At 52.6% G+C, this 21715-nt stretch overlaps 1 protein-coding gene across 3 annotated transcripts; it reads right to left on the bottom strand.

Annotated features, from left to right (window-relative positions):
• Nucleotides 1-1166: 1166 nt before the first annotated feature.
• On the bottom strand, nt 1167-19997 carry Mcm5 (minichromosome maintenance complex component 5). Of its 3 annotated transcripts, none has more exons than XM_090328595.1 (17): nt 19917-19997; nt 19557-19733; nt 18361-18487; nt 18152-18280; nt 16683-16855; nt 14782-14937; nt 13708-13874; nt 11733-11904; nt 9896-10007; nt 7802-7945; nt 7430-7495; nt 7023-7199; nt 6159-6271; nt 5440-5568; nt 5091-5233; nt 3352-3479; nt 1167-1660 (listed from the first exon to the last, which is right to left on the bottom strand). In XM_090328595.1, the coding sequence occupies exons 2-17, from the start codon at nt 19721-19723 to the stop codon at nt 1559-1561; spliced, it is 2205 nt and encodes a 734-aa protein (XP_090184721.1). In that variant the 5' UTR covers nt 19724-19733; nt 19917-19997; the 3' UTR covers nt 1167-1558. The 3 variants fall into 3 exon arrangements, with proteins under 3 accessions (XP_090184721.1, XP_090184722.1, XP_090184724.1); XM_090328596.1 differs by having other exon boundaries at nt 19935-19984; XM_090328598.1 differs by lacking the exon at nt 19917-19997 and adding an exon at nt 19851-19916.
• Nucleotides 19998-21715: the final 1718 nt, after the last annotated feature.

The following is a 21715-nucleotide window of genomic DNA, read 5'->3' as shown; positions in this document are numbered from 1 at the left end:
CCCTCAGCATGTGTACCTGCCAGCTGCTTGCCTGCTTAAGGAACAGTGACCATGCCATCTCCCTCACTTGACTGTCACCTCCCACCCCCAAGCTAGGCAAAGGCTGCCCAGGGAGGACGAGGCTTCATGCCCTCTCAGTCACTCAGGGCATCACCTCAGCGGCCCCACCTACAACAGGGTAAGGCTACTAGCGATGGGAGGTGTGGCCACAGCACGACTCACCTGTAGAACAGAAGATGCTGTCTGAGATGGAGCCAGGCACCACCTTATCAAGATGATAGTCTAACAGAACCAGAAATCCCACCATGGACGTAAGATCCCACACCAGCCTTCCAGACAAGCCAGCACACACAGTTCTGATTCTCTTCAAAGTGATCAAAGATGAAAGAGTCCTTTTGCAGGAGTGAGTCAGAAGAGTTCAGTTTCAGCCCCTCATCTCACTGATTCCCGGAACAGACAGACAGGAAGGCTCAAAAAACCCATAAACAATGGCCACTGATGCACCGGGGGCGGCAGGGTAGGGGGAAGAGCATTGTTTGTGTTGAGAACGGTCGGTCCTCCTCCAGCTCTAAGTGTTTTCGTTTCTTCATGGAGTCACTTTTACATACTTTACCTGACAGGGATTTATCAGCAAATGTTTTAATGCATTTCTAACTTCACTTTTCACTTGAGACTGCACATCTCTAAATGTACTTCACCAAATAATTTATTTCACTGCTTTTTTTATCTTGTGAATACTACCTTTAAAGGTAAAATGAACTGATAACAGCATCTCAACAATAGGAAAAGGACTGGGGCCATGGCATGCTTTTCTCCAAGTCTGCGGGCCCTAGTGAATACTCCCATTCACGGCTCAGACCCTCTAAGCTTCTTCAGTGAGGCACAAAGCATGAAGACAGCCTCCAGGGAAGCATGGTCCAGGAACACCAGTCTCTCATCTTACCTACTTGAAGGCCCAGCAGGAACCCAGGGTCCACAAAAACTGAAGTGCCCAGACCGATCCTGGGCACTCAGCATCCCAAGTACAATCCCACCCAATCGGAACTAGTGTCACCCATGTGCAAGTCAGGAAGCTGAGGCATGGAAGGGCTCTTTCCTGTCAACACCACTGGGGACAGTCACAGGGCACAGTTCCACAGGTTAGCTCAGTTGCTCTTACTAGCAGGGACTTTCATAAAACTTTATTTCTCCTCTGAAACATGAAGAAGCTGAGCAATAGGACAGTTTGCACAGAAACCCCACCTAGATGGTAGTCCATCCTAAAAGTCTGTCTGTGCACTTCCAGGGCCTTGGTCATGCCCCTAGCCCACCCTGCCGAGACTGGGTATCCCCCAGAGGGACAGACTTTCAAAGGCAGAGTGCCCAGGTGCCTGAACACTCCACACCCAATGATTCAACAGCAAGTGCCCAAAGCCCACTCCTCAAAATGCAGCTGGGGCGGCGTCCAGGGACAAGGCAGGGCCTGGTAGCTGGCCCTCCAGGGCAGAGGCACGGTGACGACGGAGGACAGCATGCAGGAAGCAGTGGGTGCGGTGACACTCCAGGGAGGGGGCAGAACTCACTTGAGGCGGTAGAGCACTTTGCGCTGCATGCGGTGCTGGAGCTCCCCACGGCGCAGCATGAGCTGCAGCACCTTGTGGATGGCATGCTCCGGGTATTTCTGCGGGGAGACAGACTGCCGGTGAGTGTCTGTCACCAGGCCCCCCAGCTCCCGGGGACTTCACAGCCTATGGAAGGCTTCTACCTGCAGCCACCAGGACACCTGAGGGCCTACTGTGTGAGGAGCACCTACTGTCTCCTCGTACATGAGCCAACTATTCCATTTTACAGAGGCAGAAGAGCTAAGTCACTTATAGTTACTAGCAAATAAGTGCTGGGATTTAAGTCCCTATGACGGCAGAACTCACTCTTTTGTCAACTCTTGGCCTCTATAGGGCCTTCCTGCTCCTCTATAACTGCTACATTCGTGTTCCCAAGACCCAAGGGAGAGGAAACATGGGGAGGTGGGGCTCTGTCCCCATGTTCTTGAAGGTCACAGGCACACATGTGGATAGGTGGAGGACCAGTGGGAGGGAAGATGGGCAATGGAGAGGGTGAAGAAGGGTGAAAAGGGAATGAAGCTTATTGAAAAGGGTTTGAGGTGAGAGGGGAATGGGGAAGGCAATGGAGTGAAGCTGATCAAGTAACACATGCACATATGGGTATCTCAAAATAAAATCCCTGGGCCCGGAGTGTGGCCTAGAGGTAAAGTGCTTGCCTAGCATGCTGAAGACCTGGGTTCATTTCCTCAGTACCACATACAAAGAAAAGCTGAAAGTGAGCTCACGCCTGGAATCCTAGCTGCTCAGGAGGATGAGATCTGAGGATCTCAGTTCAAAGCCAACAAGGGCACTAAAGAATGTGAGACTCTTATCTCCAATTAGTCACTAAAAAATTGGAAGTGGGACTGTGACTCCAGGGGTAGGGTGGTAGCCTTGAGCTGAAGAGCTCAGGGACAGCGCTCAGGCCCAGAGTTCAAGCCCCATGACCCACAAAAAAAGAAAAAGAAAAGCTGAAAGTGGTACTGTAGCTCAAGTGGTAGAGCGCTAGCCTTTGGAATTTGCTTAGGCCCCGAGTTCAAGTACCAGGACTGGCAAAATAAATAAATAAAAATTAATAATAAAATCCCTTATACAACTAATTGGTGCTAAGAAACAATGTGGGGGAAATATTAGAATAAATGTCTTCTAATTATGATGATGTGTGCTGGAACTGGGGCTTGCCCTCAACAGCCTCAAACTCTCTTGGCTTTTTTGCTCAGAGCTGGCAGTCTACCATCTGAGGAGCCATACCTTTACTTGTGGCTTTTTGTGGGTTGGAGATAAGAATCTCACAGACTTCTGCCAGGACAGGCTTCCAACCATGATCCTCAAGTCTCAGCTTCCTGAGAATATAGGTATGAGGTCCTAGCACTCAGCTAATCATGATATTCTTCCTATCCACAGACTGAAAATTACTAAAAAAATAAATGCATAAATAAACGTGACAAGCTCCCAAGTGTCTAGAAAACTCCGTGTCCTCCAGGGGTTCAGTGGGGTGCAGGTTACTGATTGCACCTCCTCACGTCATAGGCAGTCAACAGAAATAACGAGAGAGGCTGGCAACCCAGAAGTGACCCCTCCCAAACCTGGTCACCCGTCTCTGGGAGGGATGTAAAAACCCCCTGTCCTGACCTCGAGAGGGAATGATGGTCGGGTTGGAACAGGGCAGGATAAGGAACAGCCATGATTACCCACTTCACACGCACGCACACGCACACACACTAGGGCCTATGTGCTGAGCAAAAGGACATGAATGCCGGGCAAGGCCTACCTGCTTGGTGAAGTCCTGGATGATGCTGTGTTCCGACACCTGGGAGCCGATGGCGAAGCGGCGCTTGAGCTGTTTCTCAATGCGGCTCAGCATCTCCTGGTCTTCCTGGCTGGTGAAGCCCTCCACTCCTGTGAGAAGTCAGATGAGGGGGAATCAGGGTGCTGGGGCCCCATTCTGGGCTAGACACAGAAACCGCTAACCCAAGGGAACATGCCTGAGCCAGACCTGGGAGATAGCTGCAGAAAGAATAGTGTGGCATGCCCAGGGACAGTGAAAACCATGATGAGGCGAGCCTGGAGAATAATGTCTAGGCAGACAGCGCAGGTGCAAAGGCACAGGCAGCAATGCATCTCTTTTATTCAAGTCAGGGCTAGTAGGGTGGCAGGAACGTGGCCAGGGTTGTAACTAGAAGCTAGGTCCCATAAGCCCCTGGGGACCAAGGGACAGGCTGGCCTTGACTCTGGCAGAAAAAAAAAAGCCACTGGAGGGCTCTGTAGGAAACAATGAATTGCCTTTGGCTGACAACTGCTAACAAGTCAAAAGTCACTCAAGCTCTAACACATGGATCCCAGCTGGCTGGAGAGACTGGGATAATATCCTGAGGTTGATCTGAGATGGAAAGCAAGGCAGGACCCAGGGGGGAAGGCAGGACACCCTAAGAGCCACAGATGGGTGGTGCACCAGAAAACCCTTAGAAGTAGGGGCTTCTTACCAACTTTGACTGCATGTGAGCGTTCCTATTGCCCAAGCCTGCTGCCCCCTGGGTAAATGACACAGCAAAGCCCCTCCTGGGGCAGGCACACCCCTTGGGGAGGCACCACCCCTCCTTTACGCAGTCCAATGGAAAGCAGCATCCCCCTCTCAAATAAACCTAGTCTTGCCACTGCCCCTTTTACCTCCAGGACTGGTATCTGTCCTCATTGTCTGTCTCTCCTTGGAAAACAAGGAGAAGCCCAGGTTTGCTCTTTTATGTCCAGTACTTACATGGTGCCTGGCAAGCAGGAAGCTCAAAACACTGGCTGAATAAAAACAGTCCAGCAAATCTGTAATACTTGGGAAAGTCTGCTTAGTGGCTAGGCAGAAATAGGCAATGTGAGCTCAAAGCCCGGGTCCAGGAGCCTGGATTCTTGCTAAGACTAGTGGCCATGTAAACACTTTTTTTTTGGCGGGTCATGGGGTTTGAACAGATCTGGGCCTGGGCACTGTCCCAGAGCTCTTCAGCTCAAGGCTACCTCCCTACTTGAGCCACAGGCCCACTTCCGGTCTTCTAGTTTTCTAATGATTAACTGGAGATAAGAGCCTCAGGTACTTTAGTGCCCGACTGGCTTTGAACCACGATTCTCAGATCTCAGCCTCCTGAGTAGCTAGAATTACAGGCATGAGCCACATTCCCAGCTCTGAACACCCATCTTCTGATCTCTTATGATGGGGGAGAATGGGAGGATAACCAGAGAGTGGCTATCAAGACCACGTCTGGAGAAGCATTGATTGACATGGTTCTGAGCTCAGCACACAGGATTGTGATGGACTGCTACTCCTCAGTGATGACAGATCACAATTACTGTGAACAAACTGGTATAAGAGGATGGAGAGAAGCTGATTCCTACTACTTTTCGGGGGAAATGGCTAGGAGAGAGATGAGAGAAATTACTATCAAAGATGCCCGGGAAAGCACAGCACACACTAAGAAGCAGCACCCTGCCCATGATTCCCAAGACTGTGGCCCAGCACCCACTCACCTGACAGGGTGCCAGATAAAGCAGCATCTAGCGTGGACACCTGGAAAAGCCTCAGGGCCTCCTCCACGTCTGCCTCAGTGGCAAAGGGTTGTAGCTTCATTTTGCTCAGGGCCTCGGAGATACGCACAATGGCCTCCAGTTGCCTATGGGAGAAATGAGGCGCTCAGAGGACTTCAGCCAACTTCCCCTCCCCTAGAACCAGAGAGAAGTGTGCCCAAGGAAGGTAAAGACTATGGTAGAGAATGTCCACTGTCCCATCGCCTATCACATGCTCCTACAGTCAGACCCCTCCCTGGTCAAACACCCCTGGGCCTCTGCTGTGGGAAGCAAGGCCCAGCTTCCTGCTCACCGCACAGTGATGGGGATGTTGGAGCGGCGGTCGTTGTCCCTCTCGTGCTGACGGGCCCCGCTCCGCATGATGATATAGCGGTTCTTCAGCTTCTCTGCAGCTTCGGCCGACAGTCGAGGACCACACCTCCTGCAGGATGTGTGGGGAGCAACAAGTATGAGGCCAAAAGGAAATTTCTCAGGTGCTCTTCCTGCCGGCTTTCCAGTGGCTTTCCCACCGCAACACTGCTTCCTAACATGGGTTGGCAAGCTATTTGGGAGATTCAGGGCACAAGTACAGCAAGGACGATTATACGTTGTACTGAGTGCATCGTGGACACTGTCCCCACAGTCACTATGACAGCAGCAGGTAGCCTGCTAGGTGGCGGGCTTCCTGGAAGTCTCCACTCCTCCCCATCACACATCTGACTCTCTCCAATTAACCACCAAAAAGCTGACAGTGGAGCTATAGTTCAAGTGGTTGAGCATTAGACAAAAGCTCAGGGACAGTGCCTAGTCCATGAGTTCAAGCCCCCGGACTGGAAAAAGAAAAAGAACTAAAGAAAAAACAGACAATATGAGCCAGATGATGTGAGTAGATGCCACAGAAACAAGTAACTCACACCAAGTGGCACTGTTGGGATATTCTACCCAAGAAGCTCCAAGCCTGGGAAATGGGCTCTTTCCCATCTTAGGGAACCCAGGCCATCTCACCCCCACAGGGCCTGTGTCAGCACTCACGCTCGGCAGTAGGCAATGAACTTCTTCAACTTGGCTAGGTCGATCTCGCCTTCCACAGCCTGGGTCTGTGTCAAAGCACTCACGTGCAGGGTGATCACATGTTTTGCCAGCATCTAGGGGGGCAGAGGGGACACTAGTTCAGCCTATAGGCATTCCTGAGCCTAGATGACCTTCACAGAAGAGGGACAGGCTGAAGACCTGACTGGCCCCAATCAGAGCCAGAGGGCATTCAGATCTCAGGTCCACTCTCCCTAAGCAGCACTTGGGAGGACACAGTCTGCTTTTCAGATGCACAGTAGGTCTACTCAAGCCAATGGTAGTTCATTCTAGGTCTTCTGCTGGAACTACTGGCTAAGTAAGAAGAGGTCGCCACCTAACACAGGAGCAGTAAAGCAGTAAAGCCAGCAAGATAAAACCACTTTGACTTTACCAAGGCAGCAAGGCTCCACCAAGGGAGCAAAAGAGAGGCAGAAACAGAGCTGTCCAATAACCAGACAGGTACATTAAATCTCTGGACTTGTCGATTCTTTAGGCGATTAGATTTGTTTTCTATCAGAGTTTTACTATCAGCTCAAAGATACCTGCCCAACATGTGTGATGCCAATTTTACCAGTCATCACTGAGGTTCTCCTATTTGTACTTCCTGCTTCGTACGTAGACTGAGGCCCAGAGAAATCCAAACACAGATTACCCAGCAAGTTCAGTGGCAAAGACAGACCAGGCCACAGGACTCCAGCCCCTCTCCAACGCTGCAGATGGTGGCTATGTCCCTCAGGAGTGGCCAAGAGTTCTGTTCACTTTCCTCGAGGACCTGAGTCGGTCTATAGCCGGGCCCTGTGGTCACCAGCCCTGCTGTAAACGTACCACATCCCTCTCCTCATTGTGTTCATCCTTGACAATGAAGATCATGTCAAAGCGGGACAAGATGGTTGGCATGAAGTCGATATTGTCCTCCCCCTTCGTCTCATCCCAGCGGCCAAACACTGAGTTGGCAGCGGCCAAGACAGAGCAGCGTGAGTTCAGGGTGGTGGTGATCCCAGCCTGGGGGACAGAGGGTGGGAGACGATCAAGAACCCTGGAACACTCGCTGACTGACCCCTTCCCCTTCCTCCCCTTTTCTTTCTTCTCTCTCTCCTTCCCTCCCCTCTCTCCTAGGCCTACTGCTGTCACCACAGCGTTAATCAAACAGGACTCAGCGAAGGTGCTCAGAACAGCTTAGAGTCAGCCATGCTGGAACACAACATAGTAGGCTCCGAGAAAGGGTCGCTCACCTTAGCTATAGAGATGGTCTGTTGCTCCATGGCTTCATGGATAGCCACACGGTCATCCTCTCGCATCTGTATTGGGGACAGAGAGGTCCATTAGATCTACACCCCCAGCCCCCAGCCCCCAGCAGGAGGCAATGGCAACGACTCCCAAGTACAAAGACACTGAGTCACTCATAATCACGGGGACCAACAAGGTTGTGGCTTTCTCCTCCCCAGTCTCTACACAGATACTGAGGCTCAGAGAAACAAAGCAGTTCTCAATTACCACAGAGCCACAGACACAAGGACCAACCAGCAGTCCTCCAAATCAGCGGCAGTGTCGGCCAGCCCCACCTGCGGTCACAGCCTGGTCCTGACTGTGAGACCCCAACTCACCTTGTCAAACTCATCAATACAGACGACCCCACCGTCAGCCAGGACCATGGCGCCACCCTCCATGATGAAGTTCCGGGAGGAGGGGTCTCTCATCACCGAGGCAGTCAAGCCAGCAGCACTGCTACCTTTCCCTGATGTGTACACCTGGGAGAGGAAACAGGGAAACTGCGTCCAAAGCTCACTCCAGACCAAGCTGAGCCCATTAAGTCAGGGGGAATGCAGAAGCCCCAAATCACACTTCTGACTACAGAGCACACAACAGAAATCAAGACTTAGTGGAGGGCTCTTTAATCTGAAAGGGGAAGCCACCTTAGATGTTGGACCCTGGAGGAAACACAGCTTACCAGAGCCTCGTCACAGCCGTGTGAGGTGGGCCCAGAGACATAAAGGAATGGTTACTTGGAACTGACCTTGGTGCCGGGATAGAGACTTCACTGTTATCTACTTAAACTTAATATTCCATGTTACCACTAAGAACTCAAAATGTGGAAAGTCCGAGCTGAGATGCCCTTGAACAAGACACAAGCTGGGCACAGTGGCTCAAAGCCATAATCCTAGCTACTCACAAGACTAAGATCTGAGGATCAAGGTTCCAAGCCACTGCAGGAAAGAAAGCCTGTGAGACTCTTATCTCCAATGGACCACCAAAAAGCCAAAAGTGAAGTGGAGCAGTGTTGGAAATGGTAGAGCATGGACCTTAAGCAAAAAAAAAGCTCAGGATAGCACCCATACACGCACACACACACACACACAAAAGAGGACACACAGATCATGGGGCTACCACTAGAACACATAACTAGACAGCATGACTCACGTGTGCAGGTCACAGTATTTTTTTTTGTCAATCATGGGACTTGAACTCTGGGCCTGGGCACTGTCCCTGAGCTCTTCAGCCCCTGGCTACTGCCCTACCCCTTGAGCCACAGTGCCACTTCCAGTTTTCTGGTGGTTAACTGGAGATGAGAGTCTCACAGACTGCCGGTACAGTGGTTCACATCTGTAATCCTAGCTACTCAGAAGGCTGAAATCTGAGGGTCAAGGTTCAAAGCCAGCCTGGACACAAAAGGACCTGGGACTCTTATCTTCAACCTTAACTTCTAGAAAACGGAAGTGGGGCTTGGCTCAAGGATAGGGCGGTAACCTGGAGCTGAAGAGCTCAGGGACGGTGCCCAGGCCAAGTTCAAGCCCCACAACCACAAAAAAAAGTCTCGGGGCTGGGAATTTGGCCTAGTGGTAGAGTGCTTGCCTAGCATGCACGAAGACCCAGGTTCAATTCCTCGATACCACATATATAGCAAAAAGCCAGAAGTGGTGCTGTGGCTCAAGTGGTAGAGCCCTATCCTTGAGAAAAACCAGGGACAGTGCTCAGGCCCTGAGCTCATGCCCAGGACTGGCAAAAAAAAAGTCTCACTGACTATAGTATCTGGGCTGAGTTTGAACCACAATCCTCAGATCTCAGCCTCCTGAGTAGTTAAGATTACGGGTGTGAGCCACTGCATCCAGCTAGGTCACAGTATTCCTATAATACAGTGCCAGTGTGAACTTGGCAAACCTGTATCCAAAAACCACCTCCTGCTGTACAGCGGCAGCCCACGACCCATAGTAGTCAGATGCCTTCCCATATCCCCATTTATGCACCAAGGACCCCCGCTCAGCAACAGTAGGACTTCAGGTGAGACACTGTGCACTTCTGTCCCTGTGTCTCTCTATGCACACGGGGTGAGCAAATCCATCACAGTGCTGAGGATGGATGATTAAATTCCCATCCAACACAGTATCTGGCCATTGATTGCAGCCAGTATCATTCCAAGTGTTGCCCATGTAACAAACAGAGAAGTTAGGGCTCAGGAACACCAGATAACTGCTCCAAGCCCAGAGCCCATTAATGACCAGGCTGAAACCCAAATTGAGTCTGACTCAGACAAGGTCCCCAAATCTATGCATGCCTACTGGTTCTTCCTCTCTAAAGAACCCGAGCACAGCCAAGAAGAATGAGGAGATGGTACACCAGGCTCAGGGTATCTTGGAGACCCAGAGGCTCTACCTGCTTGCCTGCTGGAACAGGCAAGTGGGGAGGTTGTCTGTAGCACTTACTCCAATGGGAGAGCATTTCTCCACAAACTTCAAAAGCTGGGACTTGGCCGTCCCAGGGTCCCCCAGCATCAGCAAGTTGATGTCCCCGCGTCGAGTTAGTCCATCAGGGAGCCTGGGAAGAAGGGATGGGTGAACAATGTTGAGTCCACTTGAAGGCTGACACACTGGCTGGTCCATCAAATGGCAGGCCAGCAGCCAACCCCATCTCTAATGAGCTTCAGATCAAGTGGGAAGGCAGGAGTCCCCGCCCAATCCCATGTTCACACCGTTCCCGTGATTCTGTGGCAGGCTCTGCCTAGCAATGGAGGATGCAGCTTGCCCCCCAGGGAGGGAGGGTGAAGACTGGCATTCAGAGTTACACTCAGCACAGCTGGCATCTGATAAACACTGCTCCCAAAAGAGAAAAGGAGCTATCTGTGGAGTGGGCCCATGCAGAGGAACAGTACCACAGGACAGCCTCCTGGCTCTACCACTGAAGCCCCTTCTCTTCTCCATTTCCTCAACTACAAAACCAACATCTTCAGGCTGGGATTGTCTTTATCAGGATTTAGAAAAATGTCAGGACTACAATTAAATGTATTATTGCTACTATTGTTTATTTCCTTATTATCTTAGAGCTCCAAAAGGATATATATCTTGGGAGCCAGCCCTGGGACTTGAACTCATGGCCTGAATGCCGTCCTTGGGCTTTCTCAAAACAAGTACTCTGGCCTTTTCTGTGTATGTGGTACTGAGAAATCAAACACAAGGCTTCGTGCATCCCGGCCTTTAATTTTTTTTTAATTATTTCTAAATAAACTTTCATTCTATAGTCCAAGTAATCCTCAAACTACTGATTTGTCTGATTACTATCTTTTAAGTGTAGGTTTTCCATGTTTTCTCATGTGAAAGAAAACTTCAGTTAAGAAAGGTTGGGGGCCGGGAGTTTGGCCTAGTGGTAAAGTGCTTGCCTAGCATGCATGAAGACCCAGGTTCGATTCCTCGGTACCACATACAAGTGGTGCTGAGGCTCAAGTGGTAGAGCTCTAGCCTTGAGAAAGTCCAAGGACAGTGCTCAGGCCCTGAGCTCAAGCCCAGGACTGGCCAAAAAAAAAAAAAAAGAAAGGTCGGGTTGGGGCCGGGAGTTTGGCCTAGTGGTAGAGTCCTTGCCTAGCATGCATGAAGACCCGGGTTCAATTCTTCAGTACCACATACATAGCAAAAAGCTGGAAGTGGTGTTGTGGCTCAAGTGGTAGAGCTCTAGCCTTGAGAAAATCCAAGGACAGTGTTCAGGCCCCGAGTTCAAGCCCCGAGTTCAAGCCCCACGCCTGGCCAAAAAAAAAAAAAGAAAGGTCGGGTTGGGCCCGGGAGTTTGGCCTAGTGGTAGAGTGCTCACCTAGCATGCATGAAGGCCCAGGTTTGATTCCTTGGTACCACATATATTGGGGGGAAAAAGTGGTGCTGTGGCTCAAGTGGTAGAGCGCTAACCTTGAGAAAGCCCAAGGACAGTGCTCAAGACCTGAGTTCAAGCCCCAGGACTGGCAAAAACATAAAATAAAAAATAAGAAAGGTGGGGCTGGGACCCCATCTGAGAACACACACACAGTAAGCAGAGTAGTGATTAAATCTTTGGTCCCAGTACTCAAAGCCCAAAGCCCAGTCCTCTCTCACAGCCTACTCAAGAGCCAGGATGGCAAGGGGACCTCTGGCATGGGTATGTGGGTAAGCAGCTGCCAGTAAGCCAGGCGTGGGCAGCAGGCTGAGGGTACAGCAGAATGTGGAGAGAACAGAACGCGGTTCACCCAGCAGCTGTCCTCCCAGGGCCATGTCCTTATTCTCCTCGGCCCCAGTCACTCACCTCTTTCGGGAGCCTCCAAAGAGCAGGCAGGCAATGGCCTTCTTCATGTCCATGCCCCCAAAGATAGAGGGGGCAATGCTCTTGGAGATGACCTCGTAGACATTGGGGAGGGCGGCCAGGCGACGGAACTCCTCCTCCTCCTGCGGACTCACTGCCCCTGCAAAGCTGCGGCCTAGGGTGGGGAGGGCAGGCGACTGAGTGATTGTGGGGAGACCACCTCCATCCAGCCTACTTTCCCAGCCTGGTTGCCAGTTCAGGAACTCCCTCAGGGAGGCCCTTCAGGGCAAGGCCAGCCAGGAGGCTCAAAGCAATCCCCGATGTCCAAAATCTCAAGAGAGCCTGGCCTCCTCTAGGTCCAGGAAGTGAAGGGAAGGGTGAGGTGGGGCAAAGCCTGAGCAATCAAAGGCAAAATCATGCCAGCCTATCAAGACCACAAGGCTCCCATGTGGTCAAGGGGAGAGGCACTGCTACCAAGGAGTGAGTGACATCTATAGTCACATCACCGCTGACAGGGGAAGTCAGGGGGAACTGGAGGACCTACAATCAGGCAGGCATGGGGGTCCAGGTGAGGGAGGGGTAGTGAGAAACAGCCAGAACCTAGATATTCTGAAAGGGGAAATCTGACAGAAGAGGTGGGAAGATGAGAGAGAGCCACAGAGAATCTAGTGGAGGTGCGAGAGTTGCTGAGCAAACTGGGAAGAGAGGAAGGGAAGGTGGAAAGGGAGCCAACAGAAGGGTAGGGAAAGATAGGTCCTCACTGTGTGCTCTTCAAGGACTAAACAGACATGCCATGTCAACAGCTAGACAGATAAACCTAGAGACACACAGATGGGTTGTACATACACTAGTCAGATCTAGTGGCCAGAGACTAGAATCACCTGTTATTGTTCTCCATGGTTCCTTGCTTCCACAGTACCCTTTCTCCCCAACCGGATCCTAAGCGCCTGTCTAACCTGAAACCTGCATTCTTGACTCTACATTCAAGCCCTTCAGCCTTGAGCCTCTGGGTTTCTTGAGCTTACATTCGGGCAAACGCTCTCAGTGCAGGGGCCCCAGATGGGGACATAGCTAGGATCAAGAGGTGTGTATTTTGGGGCAACAAATTTTTGCTCATTATAAAAAGAAACGTTCTTTCTTTCTGGTTTCAAGATATTGAGTCTCTGGAGGGGGTGGACCTCAAGCTCCAAGCATTTTGCTAAGAAGCACAACAAGAGGGGCTTTAAGAAGATGCAGGCCAACAATGCCAAGGGCATGAGCTCGCGGGCTGAGGCCATCGAGACCCTGGAGAGCCCAAAGTAGTGAGCAACAGACAGCAAGCTTCAGTGACTCGCCTACATCACCCACCCCAAGCTGAGCAAGTACATCCATGCCTACATCGCCAAGGGCCGCAGGATCACCCAGCCCAAGGCCAGGGCCCAGGCCTTGGCTAAGGCCCAGGCCAAGGCCCAGGCCAAGGCACAAACCAAGGCCCAGGCTCCAGCTGCCGCTCCAGCTCAGGTCCAGGCTGCAGCCCCTAAGAGTACCCAGGGCCATGTAAAGGCCCCACAATGAAGACCTTTGTCTGCCAGTGTGAGGACAAGAGGACTGCTGTGGCTCCCTGGCCGCCATCTTCAGGGGGACAGTGGCCAGTGTCATTTCTACCAATAAACCTGAGGCAGGATCTGGTTTTAAAAAAAAAAAAAAAAAAAGGAACTTTCTATCCGGTACTGGTGGTTCATGCCTGCAATCCTAGGTCCTTTGCACAGAGGTTCAAAGCCAGCCCACTTAATCAGCAAAAAGCCAGACTTAGAGGCATGGGTCAAGTGGTAGAATGCTAGGAAGAATGCTAAACCATAATGCCAGGCCTTGAGTTCAATCCTTAATACCACCACAAAAATTCAACTGATGTAATAAACAACTAGAGGCTGATGGCAATGAGGTGCCTGTTAAGGGAGCTGTATGAACTTGCCAAATGGTAAAGGCCAAGCCAACTCACCGGAGCCATCGGTGTCCACCTGAATGCCCAGGACACGGATATAGGCGCTCCGGATGCCCACACCCACCCTGTCACGACCCTTATTGGCGTTCAGGCCAAACTTCTTGATGGAATAGATGCCCATGATGGTGACCCTGTTCCCGGGAACAACCTTGTCACACAGGTACCTACGAGGAAAGGAAGGGAAAGAGGAGAAGCTAAGGTCCTGAGGCAGCAAGATCCTGACCCACCCACTCCCACCAACTCATTGCCAACTTAGCTTAGCATGTCCCACAATGGCCTCTGGGCTGGCTCCACTCCCACAGGAACAAAGCACCTTCTCCCCTTCCCAACCACCCCAAGCCCAGATGGCGCAGCTGTTTGGAGCATGCAATGACAATGGTAGAGTCTTAACTCTCATCTGCTGGTCAAAGGAGAGGCTTGGTGACCTGTCCACAATGCGTCAGACACCCCATCTTCAGCTCAGGCCATCAGCCCTCTCAGAGGAAGACTTCCTCCTCCTGCCCTGCCACCCTCCCTGCTAGGACCACGCCCCATTTCCTATCTCTGTCTGACCCCATCTCAGCTCAGCCAAGTCAATCTGCATCTAGGTTTTCATTTCCACTTGAAAATACAACACTCAGGGAAATCTCCAAGCTGCTCTAGAGCCAATGAGGCAAAGATGGGGCACAGAGCAACTGTGTGACATTGAAGAGCCCCTGGCAACTCTTTGAGCCTGAACAGGAAAGAGTCTGTGAAGCTATTTCCAATTAACTACCAAAACACACACACACACACACCCTCAGGGACAGCACCTAGGCCCTGAATTCAGACCCCAAGACTGGAAGACTGGCACCAAAAAAAAGAAAAAAAAAAAAGTCATTTAACTATCTCCCAAGTCACACTTCCACCCGTACAACATGGAGCACAGAAGTGCCTGGCCTCAAGATGATCAAAAAGAAAGCACCAGGCACATCCTCTCCTCCCCACTCAACATACTCGAAGACCCAGTCCACACCCAGCATCCAGGCCCACACCAGCATCCAGGTTAGAGATGCAGCAGGATGCTCCCATCTTTTGGTCCCTCCCACCTACCTGTCGCAGTAGAGCTGCATGTGTCTGGGCATCTCACCGTGGGGCACCACATCGGGCAGCTCCTGCAGCTTTAGGGTCTGAAAGTCCACACACTTGCACTTGTCGGGCATGATGAAGTATGGGTCCAGTGGGCACTTGGGGCGCCCAGCCTGATCCCTGCGAGAGAAATAGTGGTCATCAGAGCTACCAAAAAGATCCAAAGGCTGGAGTCACAACAAAGGGAGAGACCTCAAAAGGAGGCCGGCTCCATGATAGCTAGAGCGCCACTGGAGCTTGGGAGAACTGTGAGAGGTCTGGCTCCTCCCCTGGCATGCTCAGAGGTGGCAGACAAGTCGTACACACAGCTAGGCCAGGTTAAGAACAGCTAGACCAGCTGGGTCCTGCTGGCTTGCCTCTGTAATCCTAGCTACTCAGGATCGGAGGCTTATAATTTAAAGCCAGCCCTGTAAGGAAAGTCTGTGAGACTCTTATCTCTAGTAATCACCAAAAAGCTGGAAGAGAAGCTGTGGCTTGAGTGGTAGATAGTGTCAGCCTTGAGTGAAAAAAGCTAAGGGACAATGTGTAAGTCTTGAGTTCAACCCCTACAAACAGCACATTCACAGCTAGATCCTCAAGTCCTCTACTAAATACATAAAACCCATTCATCGCTCTAGTCTTAAGGAAAGCCCAAGGACAATGCTCAGGCCCTGAGCTCAAGCCCCAGGACTGGCAAAAAAACAAGTCTGGCCGGAAGTTTGGCCTAGTGGTAGAGTGCTTGCCTAGCATGTCACTAAGAGCCAGGTTTGATTCCTCAGTAACACATACATAGAAAAAAAAAAACAAAAAACAGAAGTGGTGCTAAGGCTTAAGTGGTAGAGAGCTCTAGCGTTGAGAAAGTCCAACGTCAGTGCTCAGGCCGTGAGCTCAAGCCCAGGACTGGCAAAAAAAAAAAAAAACACATTCATTATAGTCCACAGGTTTCTTCACTGAGATCTGAGATAGCATTCTGAGCATGTAGGTCTCTATGGGCCCTATATGATAAAGTTGAATAGATTCAACAACTCTAATAGCAACATACGTAATACTACCAGAGAAAAACATCACACTGCATGTTACTCTACATGAGGGTACACAGTAGCAAACAAAAAGCCCACACTCTGTAGAGCCCAGTTCTAATCAGAGTCCAAAAAGCAATTAACTACATAATGTAACCTGGGTCTGTGTTATGAAAGAAAACAAGGCATGTTATGTTTCGAAACAAGGCAGATCAAAGAGTGACCAGGCATGTATGCCAAATACAAGAAGAAGAGTGAGTGCTAATGACCCACAACCATAACCCTAGCTACTTGGTTGAGATCTGAGGACCATAGTTTGAAGGCAGACTGCGCAGAGCTGAGGCCAAGATGGAGAACACCAGAGGAGGAGAATGCTGGAGACAGGGAAGAATACTATGCAGCTTTAAGTAAGGCTGACAGCAGCTAGAATGATGTATAAGCTGAAAAGCAGCCAGCGGAGGAGGCCAAGGAAAGGCAGCCAGAGTGAAGAAGGAATTCTTTCAATGGGTGCTAGCACACACTTCCTCTTAAGAGTCAAACAGTAAATAATGTGGCTTGGTATGCCCACTCAGCCTCTGCATTCATAGGGCAACACATTAAATAATGGAGTGTGGCTGCCAGCATGCTGGCCTGGCCTAGTGAACAAGTTTTCTTTAGAGGTTCTGACCCACACTTCCTACCCAACTCTGAGATCTACCCAGCAGTCTGAGCATCCTAGTGGGGGAAACAGCCCACCCCTGGGCCAGCCCTTCCGAGAGCGAGCAAGCGCAGCACTCTCTGACAGCCACAAGCAGCCCTTGTCATTGTTCTCTCCCTTCCAGGTGACTCAGGTCACCTCCTCCACGTCCTCCCTAGTGACACACTCACGTGTTGCACTTCCTGGGCAGGGCATAGCCCTCCAGACCAGGGCGCATGGGTATGTTGGTGAGGGTGTTGCGGCAGCTGCGGCACTGGATGGAGATGCGGGTGGCCTTCGCGCGAACGGCGGAGGCCGCAATGACGATACCGGGAATCTTCACCAGGTGTGACATCATGTCTGACTGTAACAGAGCCACCGGGAGGCTGGTTGGTTAAGGAGACAAGGGGATCACCTAGGCAGCACTGGAGGAGGTAGCAGAGCTGTGAGAAGGGCCCACAGCTTTCTGTTCAGCTCAAAAACTACCCAGAGGGCTGGGAAGGTGGCTTAGTGGTAGAGTGCTTGCCTAGCATGCATGAAATCCTAGGATCCATTCCTCAATGCTTCAATAACATACACAGAAAAAGCCGGAAGTGGCTTAAGAGGTAGCGAGTTAGACTTGAGCAAAACAAATTGAGGGACAATGCTCAGGCCCTGAGTTTAAGCCCCAGGACTGGAGGGGGAAAAAAAAAAAAGCACAATCTGACTATTCCTCCTTACTACCTCCAGGTTCTTCTTGTGTTCAAAAACAAAACAAACCAACCACAATTCTTTGACGGGAAAGGCCCTGGCCACCTGGCCTCTCCACCTTCTTTCTTTCATCTTCACGTGTACCAGCCACACTGGTTTCTGGTCCCCCATACAGGCCACACCACAGGGCCACCTGCTCCCTAAGCACAGAATGCTCTTCCCCTGGCTGCCATCTGGTAGGGTAGATATTACTCAAAGAGTTACCTTTCCATCTCTCTCAACCATGGTCACCTGGCCCCCCATTTTCTTTTCTTCACACCTATCACACTAATCATCTTATCTAACCATTCCTTGGCTATTTCTCCCACTTTAAGAACACACTGAGTAGCAAACTATGGGACAGGAAACAGCCACTTGGTGTAACACACACGCACTCACACACTCTCTCTTCCACTGGTTTGCTCAAATGTCACCTCCCCCAAGAAGCTTCTCCATTTCCCTGGAAGCCCCCACTTTCTTGTCACTACCTTGATGGCTTTTGTGGCATTTCCAACCATCTAAAGTTATGGTGACGGCTGGGAATGTGGCTTAGTAGTACAGCACTTGCCTAGCATGCATGAAGCTCTGAGTTTGATTCCTCAGTACTACATATAACAGAGAAGCAGTATTGTGGCTCAAGTGGTGGAATACTAGCCTAGAGCAAAAAAAGCTCAAGGACAGTGCCCAGGCCGAGAGTTCAAGCCCTGGCATGGGCAAAATAAATAAGTTACAGTGGGAAATGTTTACAGGCTTCATAATCTCCTCCAGGAGACCAGGTACTTTACCTTTATCTCTGCTGGAACTCAATGCCTTCTCTCAAGAATAAGCTCAATAACCATCAGTCCAGTGAGTTCATTTTAAAGAAAGACCTTGCTCAGAGTTACACAACTAGTGCCGGCTGCCTACTCCAAAGCCCTCCCCCTGGACTCACCTTCAGGCTTCGAATGCTAGACGGGCTGGCGTCGGACTTGAGCATGACCTGGATGTCCTGCAGTGCCTCCTCGCCAGCGGGCCGGGGTCGAGTCACCTCATCAGCCACTTCCTTGGCAGCTTCCTCTAGCTAGAGGAACAAGGACACAAGCTGTTTGTGACAGGACAGGTCCAGGCCCAGGGGTGGACTCCAGGATGGATCCCACTCACCAGCTGCAGTTGCTCGGCTGGCTGCTTGTACAAGTAGTCAGCCAGATCTTCATCAAAGCTGGCCAGGTCCTCCATCTCCAACTCGATCCAATACTCCCCCAAGTTGTAATGCCTCTTGAGTTCATCTCTGGGGGCAGCAAGGATGCAGAACAGGAGAGTAATGCCCACTGAGATCCACGCACACCCCGGACTCCATCCTAGATAGCCACTACATGCCCTCCCTCAGCCGGCTAGTTTCCTACATTCCATCATCTAGCGCTGGGGAGGCTCCCTACTGCCAAAAGAGACAGCGTCCAAGAAAATCCCTGGATTTTCAGCATGGCCGAAGGACATTGGTGCAGGGCACACAGCAACAAAAGACTAAGCAGCTCTTTTGCTGCAGGATGATTTGAAGCCTTGTCTCACTACTGGAGGCCAAGTTGGCACAACCTCAAACTCTGAGACTATGTCACTTATTTATGGTCCACAACCTATGCACAGCCTGGGTCTCTGTCTCACTCCCTTCTATCTCACATCCAAGAACCAATACAACACCCAGTCTGGCAATGAACACCCCTTACTATCAGAGAATACCCTGAACCCCCAACTCAGCCTTCCACAAGTCAAAATGCCAACTCCGCTGGGAGCTTAACTGTTTCCATATTTCCCCACAAAACAAAGATTCATTGTTAGCTTCTACCCCTCCTTCCCTTGACAACAAGGTTGGCACAGAGGTGGCAGTGCCAGTTGCTGGCCCAACCCCAGGTTCAGGGCCTGGATGTGCAAGATAGCAATGAAGTTCCACTTCACAGCACCCAGAAGTATAAATCCCCAGATCACAGACATCGTGGAAGCAGACTGTATGACTAGAGACAGAACAAGAGAGGGGCACCAGGAATTCTAACTACGCCTGAGGCTGAGACTGGGCAGTCCTTGAGACTCTGATCTCCAATCCATCACCATAAAAGTAGTGGGATGTGACTAAAGCGGTAGAGTTCCAGCCTTGAGCGACAGCACCCAGGCTCTGAGCTCAACACCCCCCTGCCCCGCCATAAAAGGCAGAAGCAGGCAGCCCGGGTGGCTCCAGCCGGGTGGTGGGGGGGGGGGTACCTCAGCAGGTGGCTCGCCCACGTCGCGGGGAGGCCGGCTCCCTGCTCCCCGGCTCCTGGCGCGCCCCCGGGCCCGGGGTCCCCCGCGGGGCGCCCCCAGGCTCCCACCTGTACTTGAAGGTGAAGCCCGTGCGGTCGGTGCCCACTCGGTACTGCCGCAGGAACTCCTTGAAGCGCCTCTGCAGCTGCGACTTGCGGGCCTGGCCCTCGTCGGCGCCGGCGTCCCCGCCGAAGCTGTCGCTGTAGAAGACTCCGGGATCGTCGAAGCCCGACATGACGGCCCACCTGGCGAGGGAGCGGAGATGAGCGGGCGCGGGGCCGCGCGGCGCCCTCCCCCGCGGACGCCGGGACCCCCGTCCGCACCCGCCGCGCCCCGAGACGCGGCACCGTGCCCCTCCGCACCGCCCAGGGGAGCCGCCCCCCACTCCGGGTCCCGCCGGCCTCACCTCAGCCTGGCCGCACTCGCACCCCGACCCAAACACGCACCTCCACGCGCCGGCCGCCGAGTTTCGCGGGAAAAGAAGTGGTCGGGGCTCGCCGCCGCGGCAGAGGCGCTCCTATTGGCTCGCTTAGGCCCCGCGGTCAGCGATTGGGTCGCTCAGGGCCCGCAAATCCCGCCTTCCGAGACGGATTCCCGGAGACGATTGGCTGCTTCGCGCTTGACGTCAAACCCCGCCTCTTTCCGGGTTCCATTTTGTGTGAGGAATCGTTTGGCGCGAAACTCCCGATCGCGGAAGGAAGCCGCGGTTGGCGCAGCGCAAAGATGGCGGAGGGGTGCGTCGGGAGGGGCGGGGAGGGTGAGTGGGGAGAGGTGCGTGGGGAGGGGCGGGGCGGGGAGGAGTGTGGGGGAGAGGCGGGGTGGGGAGGGGTGCGTGGGGAGAGGTGTGTGGGGAGGGGCGGGGAGGGGTGTGTGGGGAGAGGCGGGGAGAGGTGCGTGGGGAGGGGGAGGCGTGGGTGGGGAGGGGTGCGTGGGGAGGGGCGGGGTGGGGAGAGGGGCGGGGAGGGGTGCGTGGGGAGAGGCGGGGAGAGGTGCGTAGGGAGGGGCGGGGTGGGGAGGGGTGCGTGGGGAGGGAGAAGGGTGCGTGGGGAGGGGGAGGTGTGGGTGGGGAGGGGTGCGTGGGGAGGGGCGGGGTGGGGAGAGGGGCGGAAGGGGTGCGTGGGGAGAGGCGGGGAGAGGTGCGTGGGGAGGGGGAGGCATGGGTGGGGAGGGGTGCGTGGGGAGGGGCGGGGTGAGGAGAGGGGCGGGGAGGGGTGCGTGGGGAGAGGCGGGGAGAGGTGCATAGGGAGGGGCGGGGTGGGGAGGGAGAAGGGTGCGTGGGGAGGGGGAGGTGTGGGTGGGGAGGGGTGCGTGGGGAGGGGCGGGGTGGGGAGAGGGGCGGGAGGGGTGCGTGGGGAGAGGCGGGGAGAGGTGCGTAGGGAGGGGCGGGGTGGGGAGGGGGAGGTGTGGGCGGGGAGGGGTGCGTGGGGAGGGGAGGGGTGGGGAGGGGCGGGGTGGTGTGGGCCTTCCACCCACCCACGGATTGGGGACTTGGTGGGTTTTTCTGTAAGTCTTTTGTAACTCCTACGGGAAAATGATCCATTCCAGAGCCACGTCAAGGACTAGACGTTCAGAACCAGTGAGGCCTGCTTGCTCCGTTCTGCACCCACGGATGGGCCATATAATGAAGCAAGGGTTGGAGGTGTGGTTCAGGTGGTAAAACACCAGCCTAGCAAGAGAGAGAGACCCTGAGTTCAACCCTAAGTCGTGAGCTGGGAGGTCTCCTTCCTAGCAAATAGGAAGCCCTCAGTTCAGACTCCAGGACCAACAACAACAAGACAAGTGAGACGTGGCCCCGTGGTATGGGGCTTTCTTCACATGCACAAGGGCTCAACCGCCTAGAACTATAACACAGACAGCTACTAACATTTCTAATGGTTCAGTTCACATCCCTAGTCAGCCTGAAAATGATCAAAGCTGCCACAAACTTGGTTCTAGCTTTCATGTTTGCCTGAGACAGCAGGCTCCAGGTATTCACAGTGAGGTTCCCGTTAATGGCATGTCACTTCCCACTTCCCTTCACAGAACACTTTCCCATTTCCACTCCCTTTTTTTTTTTTTTTTTGTCATGGACCTTGAACTCTGGGCCTGGGCACTGTCTCTAAGTTCCTTAGCTTAAGGCTAGCATTCTAGTGAACTACAGTGTCACTTCTGGCTTTGCCTGACTAGTTTACTGGAGTCTCATGGACATTCCTGACTGCGCTGGCCTTGAACCAGCAATCTTCAGATC

This window comes from Megascapheus bottae, chromosome 2 (genome assembly GCF_031878675.1).
Source record: "Megascapheus bottae isolate mThoBot1 chromosome 2, mThoBot2.hap1, whole genome shotgun sequence".
Lineage (NCBI taxonomy): Eukaryota > Metazoa > Chordata > Mammalia > Rodentia > Geomyidae > Megascapheus > Megascapheus bottae.
This window is presented reverse-complemented; position numbering and strand designations above follow the sequence as displayed.